Source organism: Bos grunniens, chromosome 6 (assembly GCF_055505025.1).
Source record: "Bos grunniens cultivar Pamir isolate PY7600 chromosome 6, Bosgru_T2T1.0, whole genome shotgun sequence".
NCBI classification, from domain to species: domain Eukaryota; kingdom Metazoa; phylum Chordata; class Mammalia; order Artiodactyla; family Bovidae; genus Bos; species Bos grunniens.
In genome coordinates, this window is record NC_141170.1 from 17,276,440 (window position 1) to 17,301,471 (window position 25,032).

General features: G+C 37.9%; 1 protein-coding gene across 4 annotated transcripts in view; it reads right to left on the minus strand.

Annotated features, from left to right (window-relative positions):
• The window catches only part of ARHGAP24 (Rho GTPase activating protein 24), a 614,546-nt gene that overhangs the window by 449,222 nt on the left and 140,292 nt on the right, over positions 1 to 25,032 (minus strand). For 2 of the 4 annotated variants that reach the window (XM_086404970.1, XM_086404972.1), the window contains one exon: positions 9,111 to 9,310. In XM_086404970.1, the coding sequence (XP_086261096.1) occupies positions 9,111 to 9,310 (200 nt within the window). Of the gene's footprint in view, positions 1 to 28; positions 169 to 9,110; positions 9,311 to 15,204; positions 15,344 to 25,032 lie in introns of those variants that run through there. The other 2 variants (XM_086404971.1, XR_015165203.1) reach the window with 2 other exon arrangements.

The window sequence follows — 25,032 nt, forward strand, 5'->3', positions numbered from 1 at the left end:
CGGCGATGATAATGTTGACTGTGCCAGTGGTGGCAGGAACAACAGCAGTTGGTAGCACAGTGGTAAGAATCCATCTGCCAATGCAGGAAACATAGGAGACATGGGTCTGATCCTGGGTCAGGAGGATCCTCTGGAGAAGGAAATGGCAACCCGCTCCAGCATTCTTGCCTAGAAAATTCCATGGACAGAGGAGTTTGGTGGGCTACAGTCCATGGGGTCACAGAGTTGGACACGACTGAGCGATTGATTACACACACACACAGACTGAGAGATTAATATGTGGCCAGGTACTGTATAAGTATTCTAGAAACATCATTTCATGTATGCTAACAACTACTTATGAGACAGGTATTATTATTACTCATAGTTTACAGATGTGAAACTTATCCAACGGAGAAGGCAATGGCACCCCACTCCAGTACTTTTGCCTGGAAAATCCCATGGATAGAGGAGCCTGGTAGGCTGAAGTCCGTGGGGTCTCTAGAGTTGGACACAACTGAGCGACTTCACTTTCACTTTTCACTTTCATGCATCGGAGAAGGAAATGGCAACCCACTCCAGTGTTCTTGCCTGGAGAATCCCAGGGACGGGGGAGCCTGGTGGGCTACCGTCTATGGGGTCGCACAGAGTCGGACACGACTGAAGCAACTTAGCCCCAGCAGCAGCAACTTATCCAAGTAAACAGTAAGCAACTTACCACAAGCCCATCGCTAGTGATATAATCAAGGCTGAACACAGGCAGTCTGACCCAAGAAACTTTATACAAAACAATTGGGCTCAACCACTTTCCAGAGAAATGCCTACACTGGACAAAGTCAATTCTAGAGGACAGTATGAGGATGAAATTTTCTCTCACAATTATCCCTCTGCCCACCATGACCATCCATCAGTTTCCCTTCATCCAAGACATTCTTTGCTGCTCTTTCACCCCAAGTATCCTTTCCAGCAGCAACAGATTTTCTCTGCTCTTCCTCTTATAGTCAAAAGTGACTTGAATAACGGATGCTGCTGCTGCTGCTTCTAAGTCGCTTCAGTCGTGTCTGACTCTGTGTGAACCCCATAGACGGCAGCCCACCAGGCTCCCCCGTCCCTGGGATTCTCCAGGCAAGAACACTGGAGTGGGTTGCCATTTCCTTCTCCAATGCACAAAAGTGAAAAGTGAAAGTGAAGTCGCTCAGTCATGTCCGACTCTTCATGATGCCATGGACTGCAGCCTACCAGGCTCCTCCATCCATGGGATTTTCCAGGCAAGAGTGCTGGAGTGGGGTGCCATCGCCTTCTCTGAATAATGGATTACAGAAGGCCAAGTGTTTGTGGCATAGTTGCTTTTCAATAATTTTTCTGCAAATTATTGCACTACACAAAATAATAAACAATACAAACAGATAGAATTTCAAAACTATTGCAGGAGGCCTTTTTGGAGAGGTGAAAATTTTGATTCCTTAACAGTGAGATGCACATAGAATAAGCCCTATTTTCACTGTTTGGCTCTAAATCCAATAAACCAAGAAAAATATGCACATAAAATCAAGGGGAAATGTAAGGTCTCAGAATAAAATAAACAATCTCTAGTACTGCTTACTGGACTTGTAACAGACTTGTCTGTGTTTACATCTCCAAATTCATCTCTTATCCCTGCTTGTCTCCTTTCTAAGGTGCTGAAATACTTAACCATTATTATGGTTATCAAATCGTCAACGATCTACCAAAGGGCCATGACCTACACCTTTAATTCTGCCACATATATCAACCAAATCGCTTATAATAATGTTATGTTCTCCTTCACTTCTGAGGTTAAATATATCTTCTTTAGAAAAACTCTCCCTGAACCTTGAAGTGGTTATAGATGCCCCCTTTCTGTTGCTTCCTAAGTATTCTCTATACTTTCTTTATTTAAATACTCATTACATTGTACAGTAACTGCAATTGACTATAACAGCCACTGGAACTGAATACCATCTTTATGGATATTTTTTAGTATTAATTGATCATCTGTGGCAGTGTCAGCTAGCTCTTTTTCCATACCCATGTTCTCCTCTGATCCAGGATAAAGCGGGTACATGCCCAGCCTCCTGTGCAGTTAGGCATGATCATGTGACTCAGTCCCAACTACTGGAATATGAATAGAAGTGATAAGAGGCACCTGCACACCGAATGGTCTATCTAAGCCTTCTATGCAGTAGTCTATTTTATACTCTTTCTAGATTACTGGAAAGGAAATGATCCTATGATAAGTTTCAAAGCCAAAAGTTAAAATTGCAAAATCACCAGAAGCTTAAGTTTCTAAACAGTTATTTGAAGCAGACCTCCTCACTTACTGAGAATCACTTTGGACTTTCACCTGAGAAAGAAAGAAACTTCATTTTAAATCCTTGTTCATTTGTTTGGGGAGGTCTATCTTTTTATAGTAACAGTTATATCATCTTTTGTTTCTAGAGTCTAGCATAATAACTGCAGGAACATTAGAAATCTATAAATATATGTTGAAAAAAACCAAGTGAAAGAATGATGAGTATGACCATCTCAAGAAATAAATTCTTTTTTGTCAAATTAATGTTATAAAAATAGCTAACATTTATTTTATATTTACTATATGCTACTGCTTTCTAAAATTCTTTACATAAATTATCTCACATAAACCTCTTAACAATGTTATAGGTAGGTACTAATCTTTTCCCATTGTACAGATTAGTGGATTGAAGTTTAAAACCAGCTTATTCAGTCTAATATATCATAGTTATTTGGTAGACGAATCAAGATTCAACCCAAATTAAGTGACTCAAAAGCCTATTTTTTTAACCACACTGATATAAAATGCCATGCCTAGATGACTTCTATAAGCAATAAAAAATTATTCAACCAATAGCAGAATAAAACATTCACTATTAATAACACTACCTTGATATGATTTCTAGGAAAGAGGTAAGAGTTCCTAAAAATTTATGATGACACACAAATCCTTCTTATGTGTCTTTTAAGATGCCAAGAGACTTAGATGCTACACTGAAAGTCAGTTGGGCTTCCCTGGTAGCTCAGGTGGTAAAAAACTCGCCTGCCAATGTAGGAGACATAAGAGATGTGGGTTCAATCCCTGGGTCAGGAAGATCTTGCCTGGACAATTCTATGGACAGAGGAGCCTGGTGGGCTACAGTCCATGGGGTCGCAAAGAGTCAGACATGACTGAGTGACTAACACACACACACACACACACACATACAGAAAGTCAGTTATGTGTGTTTCCAGCATTATTTTACACACATAATCAGCACTTTGGCTGCTTCTGGGTCATATACTTTAACAGAGAACACCAATTACCTTAGAGATTTCTAGATTTCATTAACTCACGTTTCATTAGATATATAAAATTAGAGTTTACTCTTAAATCAGTAATCAATTCTTGCACATTTAGAAGTCAGGATTCAGGTTATAATTCACTTAAAATCACTTTGTTCTTTAAGGTAAGAAAATCCATTGTGATCTAATACAGTGTCATCTTCATCAGGTCCAGAAAAAAACCTTCCCACACAACTGGATCAATATCTGCTGTAGGAAGCCTAGGCTAGATTAATTGGGTTAGTGCCTGTTTGGATTTCAGTCGTTTTATCAGGAGTCCCAGGTTGGCTTCTCAAAATCAATGCTTTCCAGGGTGTGTCAAGTTCTAGTACCCAAGGTATATCAGAGATATTCAATAGTATGGCGAAACTTGAGACTCGGCAGTTATCTAAGTAATAATATACTTCAGGATAGAAGTAAAGCAAATTGTTCCCCAAAAGCACTAGGAATTTATCACTAGATTCATTTAACAAAATCTATATAACTGCTTTGTTTTTAAGATAACTATAATAATCACTTTTTATCTATGTATCAGCTTCATCCCCTCTGTTATAATATCTATAAGGCCACAGTCATTTTTCATGATTATTAATGAAAAATAGCCATACAGATATTGTCACAAGCTTAGTTTAAAATATATTTTAAAACGTTTTTCATAGCTATCCAGAACTCCTAGGGGTACATAAGGTAGATGAAAGATTTCTTTTTAAATAAATTCTTATGTACAGTATAATTTTAAACTTTTTTCTATGTATAAACAGGACTTTATTTTAAAGATTAAAAATAGAAAAAGTATTAAACAAGTATTTTAAAAAATACAGAATTATAAAATGCTTACAGCAGTGGCCTATGAGTAACCGAAATTATGGATACATTGGTGTATATTCAAACATCGGCTACATACATCACTATTCTGTTGGTTTTTTCAGAAACAACAAAATCAACTTTATTTTTTAAATCTGTTCTAAATAAAATCTGTTTCCATGATAATTGCAAACAGTGGAGTTTCTGGAGTGAGTTTGGGCTAAGATGAACTAAAATTTCATTTTTAAAACTATAGAATACTAAATATTTTAGCTTGATGTATTTTAAATATAAAACACTTACACTTTGAGGTAGAACCCCAGGGGAATTCTGGCTACAGGCTGGAAAGTCTCATTTACAAAAAGATATTGTCACCAGAGAAAGGAGAACCTAGAGGGGCTTTTGCCTTTTGCTCAAGAAGAAAATACAAGGGTCAGTTTAGAGACTTTCTAAGTTCCCAGACTTGCCCAGATTGTGGAATATTTAGGAAGCAAGGTGCAACCTGAATAAGAACACGGTACATCAATGTTAAGTTTAAGTAATTAAGTCTATAAGGTACTAAATCAGATATACTAGGTTCTAGTAGACATGAAAATTGTACAGATGGAAGGAAAACTTAATTGAGAAAAGTATATTCATTAACATAGGTTCTCAACGTATTAGGTGTTATGGATTGAATTGTGCCCGCCCCTGCACCTGCCACCATTCCCATTAAAGTCCTAATCCTCCATGTGGCTAGGACTTTAATGTGAATTATGGAGGGGGACAATTCAATCCATAACACCGAATATGTTGAAAACCTATGTTAATGAATATACTTTTCTCAATTAAGTTTTCCTTCCATCTGTATGGTCACTTTCACAAGGAGTTAATCAAGGTAAATGATGCCATAATGATGGGGCTAATCTGAGAGGACTCGTGTCCTTGGAAGAGGACACCTGAGCTTTCTCACTCTCCAGTGCACAAAGCAAAGGCCATGTGAAGACAGAGAGAAAGTAGTTTTCTACAAGCCAAGAAGACAGGCTTCACCAGAAACCAGCACTGGAAGCATCTCGATCTTGGACTTCCAGCCTCTAGCACTCAGAAAATGAATTTCCGTAAGAATTAGATACCTATTCTATAACTCCAAGTCTTTCTTCTGCTCTGAATTCCTCTTTCCAGTTCAGGCACCTGGAAAATTCCCACCAATCTTCAACATCCTAGGTAAGGGTCACTTCCTGCTTTGCACAGCCTCCTTGACTCCTCTAGCCAGTCATCACTCCCTCCCTGGCACTAATTATATCTGTGCTTTCTGAGTACTTCACGCTTACATGTTAGTCTGTCACAATTATAATTCTATTTACATGTTTCCCCAACAGATGTGTAGTTTTAATAACAAGGATAATGATGGAGCTTGACTCTTTATTGAGTTGAGAAACTCAGAGGAAGTTTCACTAAAATAAATTGATAGGCTTTTTCTAGGATAGGAGGGACACATACTTCAAGGATTTAATACTTTCACTTTAGAAATACTATTAAGAAAGAGGAAAACCAATTCAGATTAAGTTTATTGAAAATTTTCAGCTGGTTAGGAATGCTCAGAAGAGTAAATTTTTTCATTTCATTAGTGATGTTTCCTCCAGTATTATTGAAATAGCCCTCAGCAAAAAAATACGAAGGCCAAGGGCATTCTTAGGCTTGAAGGTGCCCATATTGAAAATAGTCCTTCTGACTGAAAACAAATCTAAAGAAAGCTGAGGATTTGTGAGCAGGCAAAAGGCTAAGTTGAAGGAACATTGGACCAGGAGCAAGGAAATTTGATTTTCAGTTTGTTATTTGCTACTCACCAACAATATCTCTTGGCTGGTACATACACTCTCTCTCACACACACACACACACATACACACATACACACAAACACACATGCATCCTTTATCTATGAAGTGAGGAGTTTTATAACATTTTTCCCTGTTTTAACATTTTCCCAAGGCTTTCAATTGCTACTTATTGAATTTTTTAGAGTTATTCTATGATATGTCACTACAGCATTTTTTTAATGTGATTTAAACCACACTGTTTGAAAAAGAGGTTATGATTTTGATATATGAAGCTGAGAATAGTCCATGTTACAGCACCTGGTCCTGGCCCAACCCTGCTTGGCTATAGATATCATTTATTGACTCACCAACTCATCCGAAAATGTGCCTTGCACTTACAATGTGTCAGGCAGGCATCTATTTCTCATTTTAAAAATTCACTTTAAAGTAAGGAATGAATCCATTCATGGACAAATACACAGTCCTTTCAAATTACAAACTGTCCTCTGACATAGACACTGCTGTTTTCATCTGATTCTGTGTGTACATGTCTAAACATTTGTGCAAAATATTAAAATTTAAAGGTACAATGTCAAAATTCCTGGTGCATACATGAAAGATTGTCCAAAAATAAATAATAATTCAAAGTTATTCACCCCAAATTATCTTACTTTGTTAACAGCAAATCTTTAACAAATAATAATTAGGAAGAAAAAATATGAAAACTTTTTTGTGGAGAAATAATGGTAATCTATGTTTCGTTTGTATAAGAATTAGCATTTTCTTATCAATATAACTCTATTTTGTTAGTTTCACATATTATGTCTACAAATACTAGTAACATACTAATAGCAAAATACTGCTTATCTTAGAAATACTATGAATTAAATTAATTTTCACTTCAATTCAAATTTCATTTGAATTGATCAGAAGTTTTTGCATTTATTTAAATTTCCAACTTTTTATCAAAATAACTACATTGCACAGAATACTGTGATTCTGTCGATCTTCTGAGAAACCCCACAGAGGACAATAACCAAGGCAATTTGATAATATCCTCTTTGAACAGTTTAAGGGGTTCATATACATATTCTCTGACATCTGCAGGTTCTCAAATTTTAGAAACATTAAGCTCAATCTTGATCTATTGTAGCCAATCTTCATTACTAGAAGGTACGTTGAACTCACCAAAGAGTCAGAATGATTGTTTAGTCTGTTTCAGTTCTCCAGTCACTCAGGTCCTAAAACCTCTGTTTGCTCCCCTAATCCTTTGTTTAGATTCTAGATGAGACCTAATTAATGATTTAATTTGTACTCATTCTGGTTAACAACCCAGCCCATCCAAAGTATGCCAGAACAGAAGTCCATCGAATAAAATATTGAATGTTACTCATCCATCTCCTTCTGTATTCAACATGGTCCTCCATATCAAAGTTTCCATAATGAATGCCCCATGTTCTACTTTTTTTCACATTAACCTGAGTTTGGTAAAAATAACTTTATGTTCAAGATAATACCTTACTGTATTACATAGTATAAAACAAGGTACAATGAGAAAAGAACTCTAGAGTATAAGATAACAAACAAGACTCCTTTGCCTCTGATCTCTATATGATGGTGCTTATCTCAGCCACAGTTTCTTCATTTGTAATAATAACTCCCACATTCCCCACTGTTTTGCTATAATGAAATGAATGTCATTGCTGTTGCTCAGTTGCTCAATCATGTCCAACTCTTTGTGACTGCATGGACTGCAGCATGCCAGACTTCCCTGTCCTTATGGAAATGCCTTATAGCTGTCATGACATAAATACGGGATAATCTTATTAACTTATTTATGAGATCTTTGAATGAAAGCATATGAACTTGGACTTAACTAGAGGCAAACATGGCACCACAATCTAACTCTGGGTAATATGCTTTATACCTAAGCATTGATTTCTTCATACATGAGGCTAATCCTACCTCGAAGGATTATTTTAAGCATTTCATAACATATATATACCAATTCTTAGTCAAATGCTTGGCCTTGGTAAAGGTATGCTAAAAAATAGAAATTTCAAAAAATGAGTGGAGAATGTAATTTCATTGCTACTTTTATGTATTAATAATTCAGTTAGACTAATGAGAAGTTTGTTAAATTATGTCTGAGGAATTTAAAATACTAAAGCAGAGCCTTGATCCAACTTCCTAATTAAGTTCTCAAATTTTAATACAAGGAAAATAGCCCCAAGAACATACCGTTAGGGATGTTTATGTAAACTACTCTAAAACATTTTTTCTCTTAGTTATGTATTTTACAGATGTAGATGGAGGAAAAACACAGAGGGAATGCCTCCATTCCCATCTTCTTTCATCAATTGATAAGCAATGATCACAGCTAAGAAAGCTTGTTGTAGCTACAGGGAAGGATGGAGAATTTTTCCTAATTGCAACCCAGAGATCTGTGGCTGAGGAAATGAGAAGTAAACAAGCAACTAAAAGACCATTAAGAAACCACAAAGAAACACAGAAACTATCCCCGGGGGATTATATTGTGTATGCTGGTTGGATGTATCAACACTGTCTGGGTTTAGCACTACATCCATATTTTATATGAGTTAAAGCAGAGAGAAGCCCCCAGAGAACAGTTATTGACAGTGTCTCATAAATTAAAGTTCCACTTACAGTTTTCCTTCAAATCTTTCAACTTGCTTCTGAGAAAAGGAAAGATGCTTTGGCTACAATATATATATGTCTTCTAACAGAGGTCCATTAATATTTTCATACGATAACCCCCATGTCCCCTACTGGTTTGCTATGATGAAATCAGTAACAAGTATGGAAACGCCCTATAACTGTCATGATACCAATATGAAATATTCTTTTTATTTTTTTGAGTACTTCTCCAAGATATTCTTATTAATTTATTTATGAGATCTCTGGAACTCAGATATTTTGGTCCAGCTTAGTAAAAGTCAAAATTAATATTCAACAAGTATAAATTTGTCTCTTGGCCTCAATTAGCAAGTTTATCCTCCTGAACCAAAGTAAACAATGAGTAAAAGTGTGAAAGATGCCAGTGAACTGAAGGAGACCAGGGAGATTGAGTTGACGTCAGTCTCCAAGTTTCTAGCAAACCCCACCACTTCTTAGGCTACTAAGCACTACAGTGCTTTTTATTTTTTCCTACTTACCAAGGGCTTGGTTTCATCTTCATCTTTGAAGTAATAGAGCTGATCACCCTTGAGCACAAACCAACGGGTATGCCAAGTCTTGACAAAGCCTCCTTGCTTCCTCAGCCACCCACACTTCACAGCATTGTTCCTCCCTGGGCCTTGCGGGGAGTTCTCCATGGAGTCATTGTTCTCCTCCATTATCAAGCTGATGGACTTTCCTATGTAGCAAACAAAAAACAACAAAAATAAAGTGCTCTGATATAGCCAACCCCCTCTTAAATTACCTGTCCCTTTATTATTTTTTTTTTCTAATTTTATTTTATTTTTAAACTTTACATAATTGTATTAGTTTTGCCAAATATCAAAATGAATCCGCCACAGGTATACATGTGTTCCCCATCCCGAACCCTCCTCCCTCCTCCCTCCCCATACCATCCCTCTGGGCCGTCCAGTGCACCAGCCCCAAGCATCCAGCATCGTGCATCGAACCTGGACTGGCAACTCGTTTCCTACATGATATTTTACATGTTTCAATGCCATTCTCCCAAATCTTCCCACCCTCTCCCTCTCCCACAGAGTCCATAAGACTGTTCTATACATCAGTGTCTCTTTTGCTGTCTCGTATACAGAGTTATTGTTACCATCTTTCTAAATTCCATATATATGCGTTAGTATACTGTATTTACCTGTCCCTTAAAAAAAAAAAAAAAACGCTGGAGGAACAGTGAAAAAGGTACATCAACTCACATTCCAAATTTCTAGAAGCAAACCACAAATGTGACAACAATATTCCTGGAGGAAACTTGGACAGAGTTCCTCGTGTCTTCCCTAAATGAGCTAGTCAACTATGTGATAATATCTCTTTTTTCCAAAGTAGAAGTAAAGAATAGGAAAGTTCTAGACGTAATGTGTTAAGAAGTTGGAGGAGGCAGCTATGCTCACCACTACACCATGGTCACAAGAGGCAATATTTGAAGACAAACTAAAAACCACCTAAAAAAAAAACAAACCCAGGACTCTCGTGATAATGGGCCTCTGTGTCTGGTGTGCACTGATTGGAGCCTGCTAGTGCAAGCCTGTGATTATTTGAGCAAACTTAGTCTCACACATGTTAAAGTTTAGAGGGACTGTTTTAAAAACCTCAATGGAAGGCATTTGTTTTACATATGTGAGAATTTCTCAAGCTGTCTCTGCCTCCCTCTCTCCGAGTATCCCCTTGAGAGTTTCTTTGGCTGGTCAAGAATTAGTGCAGCTGAAAAAAGTTGAGGAAAAAATTGCAAACAAATGAAAAATAGCCCGGCTTGGCCAGTGCGTCTCCTTCAGACTTCTGGAGTGAGTGGTATGTTCCAGTCAACTGCATGATGAAGAAAATTTCGGGTTATGCAGGAAGGAACACAAGGCCACACACACGGTACATATCAAGCATATGAGTCTATCTTAGAGCCAATATTAATCTACAGGTGAGATGCTAAGCTGCCACAGTAAGAAGCTAGTTTTCTGGAAGAGCCAGGGAAAAGTAATTAAGAACAAAAGACATTTTCCTGTCCCAAAGGCTTCCTGCAGGCTTTTGCTAATCTTTATTCCTAAGCATTTTTCATGACGTAAAAACTGCACTCTGACCCTTGTGTCTTTCTTGAGGATATGAGGGTACAGATTAATTAATAAAACATAGAATAATTCTGTGCTGGCATATTCATGCCAAAGCTTCTATTTTTTCAGCTTAATTCCAGAAAACAAGTTGCTTTCTATCTAGTCTTTATTTCACCACGAATTTTTTCAATTAATTTGTATATACACAAGTCTAGTTGTATACTCCATGAAGTTTCCATTGTCAGCCCTCGACTATCTACATTTCTTCCTTGAAGGTACAAGGATCAACCCTTCCATCATCAGACCTCTATAACTGAAGCACTATGAGAAACGCTTTAGCTTCTATGCTAAGATGCCCATGGAGGAGAAGGCTATGGAGATGGTGGGGAAGTGCCCACACAAATATTTCCAGCATCTCTGTGATGACCGCACAAATATTTCCAGCATCTCTGTGGTGACCTGGAGGTATACGCTGCTCATGCTGGCTGCAAGATATGAGGTCAGAGGACCTGAAGCTGCTGATGCGAAGGGCCTAGTCACTGACCAAGTCTCCTTGCATGTACTCATGCAGCAGCACCTGCCCCTGGGGTACCGGCTGCTACTCACCCCTTGTGCATTCTGTCTTCCCTGCCCCATAGTGGTCAGGCCTCAACACCTGCCCTATCCTGGTTTCTTTCTTTTTTCTTCCCACTTTATTTATTTATTTTTAATTGGAGTACAATTGGTTTGCAATGTTGTGTTAGTTTTTTCTGTACAACAACATGAATCAGCTTTGTGTTATGCTTCCCTGGGGGGCTCAGATAGTAAAGAATCCACCTGCAATGCAGGAGACCTGGATTCAATCCCTGGGTCGGGAAGATCCCCGGGAGAAGGGAATGCCAACCCACTTCAGGATTCTTGCCTGGAGAATCCCATGGACAGAGGAGCCTGGTGCAGACTACAGTCCATGGGGTCACAAAGAGTCAGACACAACTGAATAACTAACACACGACATGCATATATCCCCTCCCTCTTGAGCCTCTCTCTCACCCCCCACCTTCATCCAACCCCTCTAAGTCATCACAGAGCAAAGCTTCCTGTGCTTTACAGCAGCTTCCCAGTAGCTATCTGTTTTACACATAGTAGTGTATGTTTCGGAGAAGGCAATGGCACCCCACTCCAGTACTCTTGCCTGGAAAATCCCATGGATGGAGGAGCCTGGTAGGCTGCAGTCCATGGGGTCGCTAGAGTCGGACATGACTGAGCGATTTCACTTTCACTTTTCACTTTCATGCATTGGAGAAGGAAATGGCAACCCACTCCAGTGTTCTTGCCTGGAGAATCCCAGGAGACGGGGAAGCCTGGTGGGCTGCCGTCTATGGGGTCGCACAGAGTCGGACACGACTGAAGTGACTTAGCAGCAGCAGCAGCAGTGTATGTATATCAATGCTATTCTCCCAATTTGGCCCACCCTCCCCTTCCCCGCTCCCTGTATCCACATGTTCAATTTCTCCACCTGCATCTCTATTTTTGCCCTGCAAATAGGTTCATCAGTACCATTTTTCTAGACTCCATATATATATATTTATATTATTATATTATTAAATATATAAAATATGTGTAATACATAACATCATACTAATGTTTATTAATTATAATTACAACTATTAATCATATACATAATATATATATATTAATATATAATTATATCTTTGAATTCAGTCCTGCCATTCCAGTTACAGGGGATGAAGAAGAGCTCTGGTTCTATATACTTCTTATTTTGATCATTTCAACCATCCTCTGAGGAGTTCTGCCTCTTCTATATGTATCCCAATCTAGTTCCAGCCTTGCTTTCTATCTTCATCTCCTCAAACTACTTTTAAGCCTCATGTAGGTCATTTGACTACCATCTGTTTCATTTAGTACCCACTTTTCCCTTTCTTATCCTGAAACACCTTCCGGATGAACAAGCTCTCATCTCTACAAACATCTTGAAACTTCCTTTGGTCCATAGGGCTTTCCCTTGGCAATCACCACTCCCTGAAAGAAACAGTCTCCCATCGTGTGTGTGCATGTTGTGTGAGCAGCCTGGATCATGCCTGATGCTTCCAGTTTGTTCTGCCCTTAGGGCAGGATCCTTCATCCCTTTCTTTCATAGTATTTGACCTAGTGTAAAGAGCCAAGTAAACCTCACTCTAAATGAATAATGAATGCTGTAACTTAATATAGATAATAAGTAAGCTCCTTGGAAGGAAAGCTACGACAGACATATACAGCATGTTAAAAAGCAGAGATATTACTTTGCCAACAAAGGTTTGTATAGTCAAAGCTCTGGTTTTTTCAGTAGTCACGTATGAATGTGAGAGTTGAATCATAAAGAAGGCTGAGTGCCTAAGAATGGGTGTTTTCAAATTGTGGTGCTGAAGAAGACTCTTGAGAGTTCCTTGGACTACAAGGAGATCAAGCCAATCAATCCTAAATGAAATCAACCCTGAGTATTCATTGGAAGGACTGATGCTGAAGCTCCAATACTTAAGCCACCTGATGCGAAGAGCTGACTCACTGGAAAAGACTCTGATGCTGGAAAAGACTGAAGGCAAAAAGAGAAGAGGGTGGCAGAGGATGAGATGATTAGATAGCATCACTGACTCAATGCACATGAATCTGAGCCAACTTCAGGAGATAGTGAAAGGCAGGGAAAACCCAATGTGCTACAGTCCACAGCGTCACAAAGAGTCGAACACGACTTAGTGACTGAACAATGACGATGCGTATTTAGACCACCCTAAATAATCTTTTTTCATTTCCTGGCATTTAAACAGTTCACATCTACACAGCTTGCTATTTCATCATCACCTATTAATTCTTTAACCAAATATCTTAACTTACAAATTGAATAAGTCCTTAAAACAAACATTTCAACACACACCCCCACATGCACACATAAAAATCTAGAATTCATTGCACAACAAGTTTTTTTCTTTCCAGCCCTTTATTTCTTTCCTTTCATGTTAATGTTTTCTGTTTAATTTGAAAAATCTCCTCTGAAATGCTTCAAGATAATTAGCAACCTACCATCAATAATATAAAAAATAGAAGTGCCCAATTCCACATTTGTCTCCTATTAATCCTTACTAAAAAACGTGTGCACATTTGAATGTGGTTTATTATTCTTCTTGCATATGCTGTTTATAAGCCTATTCAAACCAATGATAGCATCTCTCACTGAACCCCTGGCTACAGTGCCCAAATTTTCATGACTTCAGATTGCATCAGAAAGTATTTCAATGGTACTAATTGTAACAATCATTAAAACAGAAATGAAAACAGATTGTATCATATCCCTAAGGGAAAATAATACCACAGTTATTTTGATTGAAGTTAAGTTTTACTAAGATAACCATAATTTTTATAGAGGAGTCTTGATATTTCTGCAAAAATCAAAAGCTTCAAATTCTACCCTTCATCTTTAAAATAAGGATGTTGGACTGGATGATTTCCAGCTATGGTCCCTTCTTGCACGCTGAAATCTACCATCTCTGTAATTCCATAAGCATAAGGACACCAGATATCCTCAATATTTAGTATAACATCTGACATATGGTGAAGCTCAATCAATGTTTGATGAATTAATAAATTTTGCAATAGGCTTGGTGCTAGATATCTAAGAGTGAACATGATCTCCTTCTGAAACCTGATCTTGCCCAAAACCTGATCTTAGTAAAGGATACCATGTTATGCCCAGTTAGAGGAAAAAAAGGTGATCATTTTAGATTCCTGATTCCTCTTCACCCTGAACATCAAATGTATCTGTAAATTCAGAAAGTTATATGTCCAAAAGATATTTCAAATCTATCTAGTTGATTCCATCTCCATCTCCACTCTATGACCCAAGTCACCACTGTCTTTGATTGGATGATTCTAATAGCCCAGCATCTAGTCTCATTGCTTCCATTTTTAACCACAAACATGAACACATAGGCACATGCTCACACAGTTCCTTCTCCACAAAGTAGCCAAAGTGAGCTCTGAAAAATTAAATCAGACAATGATTCTCCACATGGAAAATTTTGATTGGTTCCTACTGTACTTATTTTAAAATCTGGAGGCATAAACATGGTATCCCGCTGCTGCTGCTGCTGCTGCTAAGTCACTTCAGTCATGTCCGACTCTGTGCAACCCCATAGATGGCAGCCCACCAGGCTCCCCCGTCCCTGGGATTCTCCAGGCAAGAACACTGGAGTGGGTTGCCATTTCCTTCTCCAATGCATGAAAGTGAAAAGTGAAAGGGAAGTCATTCAGTCGTATCTGACTCTTCGTGACTCCATGGACTGCAGCCCACCAGGCTCCTCCGCCCATGGGATTTTCCAGGCAAGAGTACTGGAGTGGGGTGCCATTGCCTTCTGTGAAACATGGTATAGAAGGCTCTGAATCATCTGGCACGTGTTTACCGATATAATCTAATCTCATTCTACCTCCTTCACACTTCCCCCCATAACATACACACTTTAAAGCTCTGAACAGTATAGTAACACCAGCTTACTTTCAGTTCTGGCAACACAGAAGCTCCTTTCATGCCTTGAGTTTTGATGATTGCTGATCTCCACCTGGGCTGCTCTGCCTCATTCTCCTAACTTTACATGGTCCATCTCTTCTCATCCTTTAAGTCTCAGCCTGAAACCTGCCTCCTCTAGCTGTCATTACTAATCACCTAGCGACTCAGCTTCCTTCTTGTTATTCTCTGCTTCTCAGGTGGCTCAGACAGTAAGGAATTTGCCTGCAATGCGGGACACCTGGATCTGATCCCTGGGTCGGGAAGAGCCCCTGGAAAAGGGAACGGCTCCCCACTCCAGTATTCTTGCCTGGAAAATCTCATGGACAGAGGAGCCTGGTGGGATACAGTCCACGGGGTCGCACAGAGTTGGACGCAACTGGAAGACTAACACTTGCCCTCTGTTATTGTCTATCCCTGAACTCTGTCTTCTGTCTTCCTGACACTTCTCTAAACTGCTGTTTCCTCAGCTGTTTACTGCTGATCACCCCTTCAGGATCCCATAAACTTCACCAACTCAAGGACGTCCTTCTTCTTACTGCAATATATCCAGTGCTTACTTGCTGTTCAGTAAACAACTGTCCAATCAAGGAGTGAAGCCATGTAACAATCACAATAGAATTCCTACAAAGAGTATTTCAGAAAGTTGTAAATTTGCATTTAATGCCTTAAAGAATATGGTCTACTTTAAGAACTTGATTTTTTTTTTCCTTTGGACACAGGAGACTTCCATTAGCATGAAAATTGTACTAAACACAATGTCAAAGTCATCAAACTGAAGTGAACCTGAAATTGCCCTTACTGAAGAAATTCAAAACTTCCTTTTCCTTGGCAGGAAATACATGTAATCAATTCTGGTTTTGCATGAAGGAACGTATGGTTCACTCACTCGGATTCTGAGAGAATGTTTAACTGCATCTGCACTGGGAAAGTATTTTTCTTGTGGTCAGGCTATGGCAGCTGGGTAGTTCATGAGATTTCCAGTAGGACCAATGACCTCAGTGTTTAGCAAAGCAACATAACAATAATATAAATAAATGGTTACCCTAAACTAAAACAAAAACAGAATTAAGTTAACTTGTATCTTTACAACCTGAATGATAGCTACTGTACCATGCTGGGGCTTAAAAAGATCCCCTCATTTGATGGGAACACAGCTTTAAATTATTTTCCAGCAGTGGAAACTGGTTTGTGTATCTACTCGTATGGTTCTTTTTGCAATCAGATGGGCTAGGAACACACGAAAATATTATATGAAGCAATCAGAGATGAATTTCATGCTCTTAACAGAATTTTCTAGATGCCAATAGCCACACACATAGGTATTTATATTTGTAACTTTGTTTCAATAAAGAATATATATATATATAAACACACACATAAACAGAGATGTTTATAAATAAAATGCCATATGACATAGAGTTGCAATGTGTTTGAATTTACCTACAAGACTAGTTCAGGAAACACAAGAGAATAGCAGAAGAGAAGGAAGCTAGAGGAGAAGAGAGAACATGTGCTCCCACACATGTGGGACAGACGGGAGGTGCATTTTCACAGCAAGTGTCAGCTGCCTGAACTCTGGTGGGGAGAGTGTGTCACAGTGCACGCGTGATCCCAGAGCCTCTGCGTACATACAATTTAACACCACATGGCCGCTCAACACAAACTCCTCGCTGTTGTTCAAAAAAATAGGGATCTGTTCTGTTGCTATGAGAAAAAAAAAAACAGATATAAAACTGCCAGAGTTGGTAAAGTACTGCAATTTGTAAGTGATGTGTGTAACTTTTGAGAGTCGTTTTGTTCACATCCAATTGTCACCATTTGTGTTGATACTGGAACCTAACACCTTTGTAAAATGAATGTGATTACACTCTACATGAAGTATAACTACAGAGGACCAATATACATCTGAGTTCTAACCTTTCTCTTTTTTTAATATAAATTTATTTATTTTAATTGTAGGCTAATTACTTTACAATATTGTATTGGTTTATTTACAAAAAAAATGTCTTGTAGCTGTTGCTAACATGCTGGTTTGTCGAGCATTGCTGCTGCTACTGCTGCTAAGTCGCTTCAGTCGTGTCCGACTTTGTGCGACCCCAGAGATGGCAGCCCACCAGGCTCCTCCGTCCCTGGGATTCTCCAGGCAAGAACACTGGAGTGCGTTGCCATTTCCTTCTCCAATGCATGAAAGTGAAAAGTGAAAGTGAAGTCGCTCAGTCGTGTCCGACCCTTAGCGACCCCATGGGCTGCAGCCCACCAGGCTCCTCCGTCCATGGGATTCTCCAGCCAAGAGTACTGGAGTGGGTTGCCATTGCCTTCTCCAGCGTTAGTACATTTTATTGAGCTGTATGCCTAAATGCTGGGCTTCCCTGGTGATTCAGTAGTAAAGAACACACCTGCCAATGCAGGAGATATGGGTTCGATCCCTAGGTTGGGAAGATCCCCTGGAATGGTGATGCATTCCAGTATTCTTGCCTGGAAAAGTCCATGGGCAGAGGAAGCCTGGCAGGCTCAGTCCATGTGATCGCAAAGAGTTGGACATGACTTAGGGATTAAACAACAACATGTCTAAATGCTAGCATATAACCTTTCTACAGGTAATGGTTCACACACAAAAACACACAGAATAAACATACGATGTGTATATACTCACATACACGCATATATACATGTGCTCACACACGTGTGCATACACACGTATATACATGTGCATACCTACATGTGAATACACACATCTACACATGCCATTTACAATGTAAATGTACATTACTTTTGTATTCCAACCCTCTATGATGAAAAGGACATCTTTTTTTTTTTTTTTTGGTGCTTAGTTCTAGAAGGTCTAGTGGGTCTTCATAGAACTTTTCAACTGCAGTTTCTTCAGTATTAATGGTTGGGGCATAGACTTGGATTACTGTGATGTTGGATGGTTTGCCTTGGAAATGAGCTGAGATCATTACATTCACAAAGAATGTGCAAAAGACAATTTAAAGAATTAAATCTTAGTAGTCTAAGTAACTGCTAACTAAAGAAAACTGATGAATGAAAAACAGTTCACTTTCTGTCCCTCACCCTCTACCACTCCATCAGAAAACTAAATCGAACTGTGATACCTACAAGGCAATCAGCACTGTAAGTCACGTGGTACAGTGGATCTAATGGAGATTGTTTTAGATTCAAGATTAATTCCAGGAAGCCAAATCTGTTTTTCAGGAAGTAATTGAATTTTCTCTAAAAATCTCTTGAAAGGACCTTGGGTTTCATACATGGTTGTTTTCACTTAACTTCTCTCCATCCCTCAGCTCCCCTAGAAAGGCTCCCCTAGAACTACTGCTGTCCCCAGTCTGATTTTTCCTTCCACGAGCTTCCATGTCACTCTGGACTGAGCCTTTATCACATGTGGCCATATGCTTATTACTGTTCAGTCTCCTACAGCATAACTCATGGAAGATATGGGCTCCCTGAAATTCGCCCCTCACACTCTTCTAAATACTAAATAATTAGAATATGCTAAATACTCAAAGGTTTGTTGAATAAATGTAAGTGAATGAAGAAATAAAGAAATAAATCCATCAGTCAGTCTTTGGGGCCTAACTGAATGGACCTCAGAGCCCTCAAGGTTCCCCAGAGTGCAGTGCAAAAATTCTAAACTATTTAATATTATTATATATGTCAATGAAGGGGCTTCCCTGATGGCTCAGACAGTAAAGGATCTGCCTACAATGTGGGAGACCTGGGTTCAATCCCTGGGTTAGAAGATACCCTGGAGAAAGGAACAGCAACCCACTCCAGTATTCTCTCTTGGAGAATCCCATTGACAGAGGAGCCTGGAGAGCTATAGTCCATGGGGTCACAAAGAGTTGGACACAACTGAGCGACTAACACTTCCACTTCCATACCAATGAAAGGGCTTCAGTCCAAATTCCTTCACCTAAGTTTTTAGTGGCTTAAAGCTAAACCAAACTTCAGAAATTGTTGAGCAAAGGGAACTCCCATTTTTTTCTCACTGGATGTTACCCATAAGTATAACTCAAGTTAAGTAAAGAAATATTTCTTCTTAAAACTGAAGAGTCTAAGTGTGAAGAAAGCAGGAGAATTGAATAATGTACAACAGTCATGAATACAAAGTTTAAAATAGTCACCAGAAGAGCACACCTGGGGAAAATTTAGCAGTAATAACTTTGTAAATGTGCAGTTATTTTCCTGAAGAAACACTAAATATCCTGCTCCTTGATTCATTTGAAATTAAATTGTCCAAAACAACAGAGAACAGACAAAAATAGAAAATTATGTACCTGTTGGCGTGGATCAGAATGTCAATCTATAGTTTATATTTTAAGCTTCAATGTTTCCATATTCACTTGAAAAAAAGTTTAAATATTTACTTTGTGTTTGTGGTATGTTTAATGACATTCTTTGTAGAGAGAATCCGCTATCACTTAAGGAGGTTTTCATTCAACTGGAAGAAAAATATTCTAATATATATTTAGATGTGTTCCTACTGACACATCAGTCTCCAAGGAATTAGAAGAAAAAAAAAAATTGAGACCCACTGGAATTCCCAAGGGTGAATAGAAACAAAAATCAAATTAAAACAAATGCTTTACCGCTGACAGAACCAAGAGAAAAGGCAGATACATGGCAACTATATTGCTACTCTTAAGCTCATGAAAGACATTATTAATTAATCACAATTCTTTTCCTGAGGAACCTAGATGCACTTCCAGATGCCTTCTCAATTCAGCACTCTAGACAGTCACAACCAATCAATCACATACAAAAAGGAGAGAGAGACTCTTTGTTACTTTGATTCTATAAATAAACCAAGAACTGATAATATCCCTCCAACAGAAAATAGAAACTCAGGTGTTCCCCAAGAGAGAATGCCATTTGAAATGAGAAAAGATAAGAAAATCAACTTATTTTTCTTTTTTAATTGAGGTCTAATTGATATAACATATTAGTCTCTGGTATACAAAATCAATATTTGTAAAGATTGCAAAATGATCACTGTAAGAAATCAAGTTAACATCAACCTCAATATATAGTTACAAATTTATTTTCCTTGTGATAAGAACTATTAATATCCACTCTCCTGGATACTTTCAAATATGTAATACAGTATTATCAGCTCTCATCATCATGCTATACATTACATAAAAATACTAAACACCTCACAAATTTGCAGGGGCCATGTAGCGTTCCAATTTTAGTAAACATGCTGTGGAAACAAGTAAGGAAGTCAACTTCTTTTAATGGAAAAAACTTAGAGCGCTCTGAGATGAGAGTTCTAATACGGCAAGTAGTATTGCATCATATGGCCACAAAAACAAAGCAAACAGATCTAAGCCAAGAACAGAAAACACAAGTTGAATGTCCTTTGTTTTATATTAACTAACTCCATCTTTGACAAGACTCTTAAATAAAGGATCAGAAAGCAAATTTTATAAACATCTCAATGTTTAGGATTTTGTGTGCCCTTCCCCTCCCTTATTCCTAGTTCAGTTTTCATTAGTAAAACTTTATTTTGAAAAACTGTCTCAGGGAACAAAGAAGCTTTCCCTCTAAATCTAAAAAGTAATGGGATTATAAATCTAGAGTATAGGGGAACGATGGCAGCAATAGAGGTGAGCTTTCATGCACAGTGGGCAGAGTGAAGAGAGCAAAGCTGAAGCAAATGGGATGCTGAGTAAGACAGGCTAAGGTGGGGAGAACGCCCCAGCTGGGTCTTCCTCTCACAATAGGGAAATAACCTCTGGGCCCATCATTTAAAGAGTTCCTCCATCTCTATCTCCTGATGGCCACATTTTTAGACAAAAGCCTGTCTAAAAAATACTTTTGATGTCAGACTTCTTTAATGAAGCCAACCCAGGAAAATCAGATATGCTGTTGATTGCATTATCATATCAAGGCTCTCTATGGGGGAGGGGCAGCTTTTAATTTAATCACACTTCAAAGAAAATATTATACAAGTAGGCAACTTTGGCTGAGATAGTCATTGTCTACAATGAACTCTCAAGGTTTTTCCTTCAAATGCAAGCCTTGAGGTGCTTAATGATTTCCAGTAAGAACCATTTCTTCTTCTTCTTTTTTTTTTTGGTCAAGTAATCCTGTGGATTGAACATCAACCTAGAGCTTTAAAGTTCTGGAAAAATACTGGACACTCTTAAGTGTATAAATCTTGCCCTAATCACTGAACCACAGTTTCTCTCCCAGTGGTTTATTTTGTTGAGGTATTAACAATCCAACTTTTTCATTTTAATTTGAGGAAATTGGGGAGATGTCAAAATGAAAATATCTGACTGCTCTTCCACTTCATTCAGCATCATTCACATCATGAGGGACCTTGATGTATTAAACTTTACTCTTCCATGAGGTACCATTAGTCTCATATAATTTGAACACATTTGAGTTCTTCTAAGTATCTAATTAATTCACACTTCAGTCTTAGATGAGCAGAATAGAAATCTAGCTTTACTGCACCTGAATATATTTGGGTTTCATTAAAGATAAATGAATATCATATATAAAAAGCCATTTTTTAACTTAATTTTCATTGTATACATTACAAAAAGCCATTTTTTAAAGTAGGAGTCTTGGTGGGTCATATGATATTTGGAACGTCCAGAAGCCTGTCCTTGCGGAGCCCTCTGTCCCTCATTCCATGTAGTCTCAGATGGCAGCATCATCCCACGGCCACAAGGTGGCCTAGACTTGACTATGCCTAGGTCCTGAGCTCCCTAGCAACAGTGACCACCCCAGAAAGGGGGCGTGTGACTAAAGCATTGCCAAGTCAAGTTCTTCTTTAGGACTACTTTAGTGACACTGAAAGCATGAGCATCTGGGATGAATGAGGCTGAAATCATTTATCTCCCCTGGCCTTAGAAGACAGTGGTCTTCACAATGAAACGATGCAGAGATAAGCAGATGTGAGAAAAGCCTGGAGAGAGCCCTGGAATACCCATCCTAATCCAGCTCCTGAAGTCTTGGCCCTTGTGTATCTTCCTTTAATCCTATGAGATATGTCTTAGTCTTCCCAGCAAAGTGAGCAGATAAATTCCCATTTACCTACTCTAGCTTGATGGACAGGGAAGCCTGGAGTGCTGAAGTCCACGGGGTTGCAAAGAGTTAGAAACGACTGAGTGGCTGAACTGAACTGAACTCTAGCTTGAGTTGGTTTTAATCACTTCTACCCCAAAAAGTTTTTCTTAATACCCAAAAAACATTCTTTACCAAGTGAGCCACCAGGGAAGCCCAACTAAGCACAGCACAGCACCCCAAAAAGTTTTTCCTAATATCCGAAAAACATTTAATGACAATACATATGGGAAACCTTTCTTTAAAATAATTATTATCTAGATAATAAATCTAGACTTACAACAAAGAGCTTTCCCTGCCCCGTATTATACACAAAACTTAATTCAAAATGAATATTAGGCCTAAATTTAAAAGCTAACACTTCTAGAAGAAAACACAGGATAATAAATTCACAACCTGGGATTTAATTTTTTTTTTAGAAAGCATATAAAAATAACAACCATAAAAATGTATAATTTAGAAATTACTAAAAGTAAAAACTTCTGCTCATCAAAAGACATCATTTATAAAAAGAATAGACAAGCCAGATATTGTTTGAAAATGTTTACAAAAATATACCTGCAGAAAGACATACATCCATAATATATAAGGGTTTCTACAACTCACTAACAAACAGACCAAAAAAATTAGAAAATGAAAATAAATTAAATAAACCCTTTACAAAAGAAGTTATACAAATCTCCAGTAGTCTCACAGAAAAGTCCCATCACCGTCAGTTATCAAAGAAATGTGTACTAAAATCACAATGAAATATCATTACATAAACATTTGAATGGCTACACTTGAAGACAGCTGATGACACCAAATGTTGGTTAGGATATGGAGCCATATCTCTGAAAAACCAGAATTTTCAGACATTGCTGGTAAGAGCATAAATAAAACAACCACTTTGATAGAAAGTTTGGCAATTTCTTATAAATTTAAACATACTTTTACCTACAATTTACCAATTCTGATCACTAATGCTTAACCAAGAGAACTGAAATCCATATGCTCACAAAAATATTTGTACAAAAATGCTTATAACTGTTTTATTTATGTTAGCCTCAATTAGAAATAACCTGATGCTCATCAACAAGTGAGTAGATAAACAAATCAGTGAAATGCCATTAGCAATAACGAGAAAAAACTACACATATACATAACAACATAGATGAATTTCATAGTTATTATAATGAGTAAATGAAACCAGATACAGGAATATACACTTCATGATTCCATTTATATAAAGTTCTAGAATAGGCCAAGCTGGTCTATGGTGATAATCAGAAATCAGAAAAATGACTACTCTGGAGGGGTTGGGAAGGGGCACAGGGACTTTCTCAGGTGATAGAAATGACATATCTTTATGGGATATGCATTACATGGGTGTAGACATCTGTCTAAACTCATGAACTGTACACTTGAAGTTTATGCACAATCTATGCTGTTCTAATTAGACATGATAATTCAACACAGTGCTTGAGCCTAGCTTGAATTCTGAGTCAAAACAAAATACAGAGAGAGAGCACATTATAGGAAAATTGATAAAAAATTAAATATAAACTGTGGATTAGATATTATTTTATCAAATTTAAATGTTCTCATTTTGATCATTGATAATTATGTTATTAATGCAGTTATGTGACTTGTTTTTAGGAAATACAAATCAATTATTTTAAAAGGTATAAGATGTCTTCAAATTATTTTCAAACAATTCAGAAATAATCATAAACACACACGTATATATGTGTATGTATACACACACAGAGAGAGAAAGACAGAATGATACATGAAACAGAATGTAAACAATTGGTGACTTGGGGTTAAGGCTGTTAGGAATTCCTAGTACTATGCTTATAACTTTTTTGTAAATGTGAAAGCATATCAAAACAAAAAGTTATACAACCCATATGCCTTATTGAGTGCTGACTCAAAAGAGGTGCAGATTTCGTTCTTCACTGGATCACCATGAGTAAATTTCACATACGCTGCTGTAGTTGAAAAGGCACCACACTAGAACTTAGTAAACATGTCTTTGAAATTACATAGCTACATGACCTTGAGAAAAGCATTTGATTTTCTCAGCCTCAGTCCTCTAAGCCCTCAAATAAAGACATTGAATGAACTATTCAGTATCTAAGAGTTCTGCTAATTCTATTAATACAATGTTGTGAGTCTTAGAAATGGTCTTTTGACAGCATTATACTTCTAAAGGTAAAAGGATTCGTAGGAAAACTGTTCTAGTTCATTTACCGCTAAGACTTCTAAATGAAAAAAGACAGTAAATAGAGTAGAACTCTTGTTCTATTCCTGGCCCTCTATATTGAATTGCTATACATTTTATCATTGTATCATTTGATTTTTTGAAAATGGCATACTTTAATTTAGAAGACTATAAAAACAACTACCACTGAACTATATGTGACATTTTCTCTGCTTTTTATAGAAATACGATTTTACTTGTTTATTAAACAATATATGGAGCGAAAGTGAAAGTCACTCAGTTGTGTCTGACTCTTTGCAACCCCATGGACTGTACAGTCTGTGGAATTCTCCAGGCCAGAATACTGGAGTAGGTAGCCTTTCCCTTCTTCAGGGGGTCTTACCAAGCCAGGGATTGACCCCAGGTCTCCCTCATTGCAGGTGGATTCTTTACCAGCTGAGCCACCAGGGAAGCCCCAACAGTATACAGCATTTACTATATGCTGACACTATATATGATATATATGTACATGT